The sequence below is a fragment of the Triticum aestivum genome, chromosome 5B (genome assembly GCF_018294505.1).
Source record: "Triticum aestivum cultivar Chinese Spring chromosome 5B, IWGSC CS RefSeq v2.1, whole genome shotgun sequence".
Classification (NCBI taxonomy): domain Eukaryota; kingdom Viridiplantae; phylum Streptophyta; class Magnoliopsida; order Poales; family Poaceae; genus Triticum; species Triticum aestivum.
Window position 1 is genome coordinate 513,446,143 of NC_057807.1, and position 6,326 is coordinate 513,452,468.

General features: G+C 46.9%; 1 protein-coding gene across 3 annotated transcripts; it reads right to left on the reverse strand.

Annotated features, from left to right (window-relative positions):
* Positions 1 to 693: 693 nt before the first annotated feature.
* LOC123112854 (chitin-inducible gibberellin-responsive protein 2) lies at positions 694 to 5,908 on the reverse strand. Of its 3 annotated transcripts, XM_044533954.1 has the most exons (4): positions 5,535 to 5,908; positions 4,429 to 5,440; positions 3,105 to 3,935; positions 694 to 2,993 (listed from the first exon to the last, which is right to left on the reverse strand). In XM_044533954.1, exons 1-4 carry the CDS (start codon positions 5,794 to 5,796, stop codon positions 842 to 844), a joined length of 4,257 nt encoding a protein of 1,418 aa, XP_044389889.1. In that variant the 5' UTR covers positions 5,797 to 5,908; the 3' UTR covers positions 694 to 841. The 3 variants fall into 3 exon arrangements, with proteins under 3 accessions (XP_044389889.1, XP_044389888.1, XP_044389890.1); XM_044533953.1 differs by having other exon boundaries at positions 694 to 3,935; XM_044533955.1 differs by lacking the exons at positions 3,105 to 3,935; positions 4,429 to 5,440; positions 5,535 to 5,908 and having other exon boundaries at positions 694 to 2,362; positions 2,467 to 2,662.
* Between the last annotated feature and the right edge of the window lie 418 nt (positions 5,909 to 6,326).

Genomic DNA, 6,326 nt, shown 5'->3' on the forward strand with positions numbered 1-6,326 from the left:
GCTGGAGGCCGAGGCGTTCTCTTTTCTCTCGTTTTTATGGTGTTTGTGAACCTGGAACATGCTCGATCTAGGAGCGTCATGTAAGACAGCTTGGTTTCATTTGCTAATGGAACCGGGGGGCCAAAATCCCCTGATGATCTAAAAAAACCCTACACTGTAGCCAATTGTTAATCCGTGTAGCCATGCCTTCTAGTATTTTTAGATGAGCCACGCCTTGTACTAGGTTTTAGCCTTGTTTTTTACTCCCTCCGCCCCAAAATTCTTGTCTTAGATTTGTTCAAATACGATGTATCAAGTCATGTTTTAGTATTAGGTACATCCGTATCTAGACAAATTTAAGACAAGAATTTTAGGACGGAGGGAGTACTATTTTGGTTTTGCATTGTGAACTGAATCACCAATAACTTGTAATCCGACCGATCATGACTTAATTAACTTTAATATCATGCCTTGATATTGTTCTTCATTTCAGAAAATCCGAAGAGAACTCACCACCAGTGGTCAATCACCCTTCAGGGCTTCTTATCTAATATTGTGAACTAGGAACATATAGTTGGTACAATGTCACCCTGGAATCTGTGGCCTCAACTCATTTGTCTACGTTGCATTGTTTGTGGTTACACATTTCCATTACTCGGTTTAAAAGAAAGAAGCGCGTGAAACAGAGAAGGATAAAAACGAACAACCCTCCCATATCACGAAATATGATCAAATTTCTCATACTACTAAGAAACAGGTACGAGTAGTTGAGAGTTCAGACAATACATGGTTCAAAACAACCCAGACCCATGAGCATATAGCACAAGCATGAAGTTGGTCGTTAGATCACCACATCATAGCACTAGTGCCACGCGGACGAAACCACCAGGGGCCTATTCTTCCATCCGAGGTATAACACCCCGTCCCCCTCGGCGAGCTTGTAGTTCGACGAGTAGTACTGCAGCAGCGTCCTAAGGTTGTCTTTCACCTGGGAGCCGAGCGGCGACGGTCTGAAGCCAGCCATCATGAGGTGCGCCTTCCACTTGCCGAAGACCTCGTGCCGCTCCACCCTCTCCGCGCCCTCGCAGGCGACAATGTTCACAATCTTCCTCGCCAGGCAGTACTGCTCCATTTTGGTCCTCTCCTTTGGTTTCCTTGGGCGCTCCCGCTCCACGTCGATGGACTCGAAAATGGCGGTGTAGTAGTCGAGCGTCTCTGCGAACCTCTGCATGAAGGGGCCTGTGTTCGTGTTGAGTTCCTGCTCCACAATGGTGACCACCTTGGGCGACAACCGCTTCACCAGCCTAAGGATCCGGTCTCGGTGGTTGGCCGCGCTCACGCTCTCATCAGGGATCTGGTGCAGCGTCAGGTTGAAGTTCACTGCCACGGCTTCCCCAGGGATGACTCCAAGATGCCCTTCTTCCACTTCGCTGACAGAGATATCCAGCGCATGGAACTCAAAGGGCAACGCGAACTCACGAGCAATGTCTGACAAAGTATTCCCGAGTATCTCTAGCCCGCCTCCTCGCGCATAAGCTGATTCAGAATCATCAATGCATGTGATCCTTACAGTTGGTGGTCCACCAGGCCTGGCCGCAAGAGCCTGGATGAGAGAAATCCATTGAACTCCTTGAGAGATACGAAAGTCAATTATGTGAATCATGTCTTCTCCTCTGACGGCCTCTGCAATTGCACCGTTTGCCGACACGTAGCCGAACTTTAAGTAGGGGCAGACGGCATACAATTCACGCTGGTAGGATATCACTTCACAGCCATTTGGCTTTTGCCACTTCAAAGCTTTGTAGATTGAATGGCCGGAGGAGGCAAGTCTGGTAACAAGCCCTTCAACCATGTACTCTCCAAGTCTCTGGAGTGGCTTGCCAGATACTGAAACATTTTTTCCCAACTCGGGAACCGTCATATCGATTGCCAAGCTGTCCTTCTCATCCACAGCTCTAGCACAAGACATAAGTAGCTTCTTCAAGTATCCACCTCGGTCTTCCTCCACAACCTCATCTTGTTCATTTTTATCATGTGTGATCTCATCATCATCAAAAGTATAATCCACCAACTGCACACTGATCAAAGGATTGCTCGGATGATTGCTAATGGCAGTTGCTAAAGCAGATTCTGCATCAGCACATGCACCCCTGATTTTTGCATAGATCTCTCTAAGGCCTGGCAAGTGGCCAATGCTTATAGCCGTACTAGCACCATGCTGGTCTATGCGGGGTCTGGGGGCATTGAAACCTAGTTTGAGCTTCTGGAGATTAGGCATTGAGTTCGCCTCAAATTTCAGGCAAGGTACACTGCACCTGAGCTTGAAGTAGTTGAGGACTGAGAATCCCCCTTTGTCAAAGACAATCCTTTCAATAGCAGCCGTCTGCAAATACAGCGACAGATCAGTGAGGGCGGGCAAACCTCTGAGAGCATCAATACCATCCCTCGCAAGTTCCCTTGCTGCAATCTTCAAAATGCGGAGCTCACCAAGTTTTCCGATCCACTTCGGAAGACGGGGCAGTATGCAGCTGCGTAGCGACCAATCAAACACCTCGAGAAGTGGGGGAGGTACTAAGCCATCCCAGGAGACAGTCACTTTTGAAGCATCGCGAACCATGGCATTTCTGTGACAGGGGCCATTAACCAGGGCTAGAGTTTTCAGGTTGCCATGTCCTGAGAGTAGAGAGCCCAGAGCTTCCATGCTTCTCTTCAGATAGTCTGAAGACGGTACGGAAAAGGTCAGATGAAGATCTCGCAGGTTGTTAAGCTTGCCAACGAACCTCATGCTGCCAAGCCAATGCAACAAATTTGTCATAACAAGCAGACTCAGGTGAGACAAGCTTGGGAGGTGAATAATATCCCATGGAACAGCAGTAGCTTCACTATCCATAACCAGTGTTTCCAAACATTGTAACCCTAGCATATGTTCTGGTAGTTGTATGCAGATATCACTTGCAATCTTTAAATATCTCAGTTGGAACAGATCTGAAATCCCAGTGAGGTTTACGGTGTCACTGCCACCATAACCAGATAATTGAAGGTTTAGCACACGAAGAAGCTTAAACTCTGAAATAGAAGGTATACTCTCAAATAATCCATAAAAAGTAAGCGACCGAACTTGTGACCTTATGTTTTCTGGCGTCTTCGCATATTTTGCATCACCAAAGAGGAGAGATAGGCGTCGAACCTTATGAGAAAGTGCCACATTCTTTCGACTAGAATCTATTACCACATTGAAATTTTCTTCTGAACACTTGTCTGCAATAAGATCATGTACCACATCATGAATAGTACAGGACAACACCTCATTGTTGTACTTGACACATAAAGGTTGGATGAATCTTCTCTTGATAAGTTCATCGAAATAGCTTGCTGCAACTTTCTCCATGTCCTGCCCTTCTGTTGTATGGATAAAACCTTCAGCAACCCATTGCTTCACCACATCATCCTTCCAGATTGTGTGGCCTTCTGGATACATATTAAGACGCAGCAGGCATATCTTCAAACAGTCAGGAAGATTACTGTAGCTGAGGTTCAATACTTGTCTTGTTCCTTCGGAAGGAGATGTCCACAAATAGGAGTTTAACGAATCACACAAATACATCAAAAGATCCATTTTAATGACGGGCTGGCTTGATAAAAGACTAGCTATGCTGATTGTTGCTAGCGGCAAACCACCACATAATTCAACAATTTTGTTTGTAACTTCTTTGAGTTCTTCAGGACAGTCACTTTCAGAGCCACAAAGCCTGTTAAAGAACAGCTTTTTTGAGTGATCATGATCCAGAGGCTTGATCTCAAAAATATACTCTGATTGATAGCAGCAACATGTTAATGCAACCTCTTCTATTTGTGTAGTTGTTATAACTCTGCTGCCACGATTACCATCCGGAAAAGCATCACTAATAATATCCCATGCTGATGCAGCCCATATATCATCCATAATAATTAAGTACCTGAATGTGAAAAATTCATGTATGTCAAATACATCATGTAAAGATACTAATCATACTATCAAAATTGGTTAAAATGGGGCTGGATTAAAAATAAATTAGGAAAACAGCATAACAAGCATGCAAATCCCTAGTACAACTAGTAGTCTAGTATAAGTGAAGCCCAAAAAGGGGTGAGAGTGAGAGCCAACTGTACCTCAGGATATAACCAGGTCTATGGCATCCTGTGATGGATTGGTTTGATCAACATAGTTTTTGTAAGTTTATGACACAAAATAGATGTCGTTTTAGACAGTGGCAAGGTCTCCACAACAGACTTTTTTTCATCTTTCTGTATATGCATATGTTAGTTGGAAGTATACTTTTGACAAATATAATAATTCTATTTTCACATCATAACTCGTTATAGTTGTTTATATGTAAGCAGTCAAAGTAGAAGGGCATGGCTTCACCTTTTGTAGCTAGGAGGGTATGTGTCAATAAGCAGAGGTGGTACCTTTTATCTTGTAGATGTTCCCTGATACTGCTAGCAAGGTCAAGTTCCTTAGAATCTTCAGTGGGCTGCTGCCCCTGGACTTGCGTGAGCATCTCGCGGAAAAGTCTCACCACATCAGGCCTTTTGGACACCCGGATGAAAGCTGTACAATCAAATCGCCCCGCAAATTTGTTGTACAACACTTGTGCAAGTGCAGTTTTACCAAGACATCCAGGTCCAAGAACAGATACCACCTTGAGCTGTTGATCCCTATCATTATCCAATGAGTCGATGAACTCGCTCACACGGCCATCAATTACCATGTCAGCAATTCCTCCGTACGGCGTCGGAAGCATACGACCCATGGACACAAATCTACGCCGGAAGGTGCTGCAGCAGTGGAGCTCATACCTCTCATGCCGTTCAATCGCTTCTTGGATGTACATCCTGAAATCTGATATGAGTTCCATGATATGCTTGTACCACCTAAGCCTCCTGGGAAAACAAGTGATGACAACATGAATGGCTTTGCATACTGATCTAGTCTTCCCACCATGTTCTGCTGGCACTTGAGCTGTGTAGGCAATCTGTTTGAGCCCTCTGGGAAGTACTCTTTTGGAGAAGAGCCTTTTGGGAATCTTAACACGGCCGATTTTGCAGATGAATCTGGTGGTCTTGATGGCAGGCCGCACACACATGTCCATGTTATCCTCGATGTCATAGGCCAGCTCACGCGCCTCTTTCATCCAACGCTTGGCCGTCAGAGGAAGCTCCTCTGCCTCTGCCATTTCAGCAAGGTACGCGCTTAAATCTTCAACATCAGCTTTGAGGAGGTGCATCCTGTCCTTGACCCGCCTCGGCAGCCTGCATCCTTGAGGAGCTAGCAGCATGCCCAGCTTGCCAAGAAGAGACCCCATGCCAAAGGGGGGCTCCATTGTAATTTGGCCACACCTCTGATAATTTGGAAAATCGCCATTTCTGCAGGGACTAATCAATTGGTGTGTCCAATCGCAGTGCCGACACTTCCATGAACCTTGGCAAAGAAATTTTCAAGGCCAAGTTTAGAATCAGTTTGACAGAATGCTCCGAATTGCATCGGGCAAGAATGCAAGCATGGAAGCTCTCACCTTTGGTTGAATCGAAGAAGACACTCCTATGCTGCCCAACCACCTCCCCCTCTGTTGGGAAGGAAGTGGAAGAAAATCTAGAATCGTATATGCTTCTGTCTGTCAACCCTTCTTCCAGATCCGCTAGATCCACAAGGGAAGTAACCTGCCCAGAATGCTCCCCGGCCAGAAAAGAAGTGTGCTCTGCCCCCCTTTCCTGCAGCGCCGACCTCCACTCTTCCCCTTTCTTCTTCAACGCCCATAGATTCGTCCCCGTCTCCATCACTCAAAAATGTAGCTCCCTCCTCCGCACCATTGTTTTCTCTGCCCTCTCGGCTCTCGCCCTCACGGATACGAGGTTTCTTTTCTTTTCTTTTTTTGAGAAAACGGACACGAGGTTTCGACTTGAGTAGAAGCACATGGGGGCAAACAACGAAAGCACGCCACCATACCGTCCATCATCCTGCGCCAATACCATTTTGAGTCTCTCACTCTGTCTCACCACACCGCGAAATGGGACCTGCACAGCACAAAAGAGAAGTCGGGACTCGAAACAGTAGCACTGTCAGCACACGGGAGGGCTCAACCTGCACCGTCACCAATGGGGTCCGACCGGACGCAACAGCAGGAGCATGCCAGGCCCGTGGACCCACAGGCCCGGCAGGCCCTCAAATGCTCGTAAAGCTCCACCGTCGCGCTGCAGAAGGCATGCCGTCGGTGTCGCTGCTCCCTGTCCGAGCCGCCCCTCCACTTCACCATGCCGGAGGCAGCGAAGCCACACCGGCACCGGCCCGCTAGGACCTAGATGGGGCC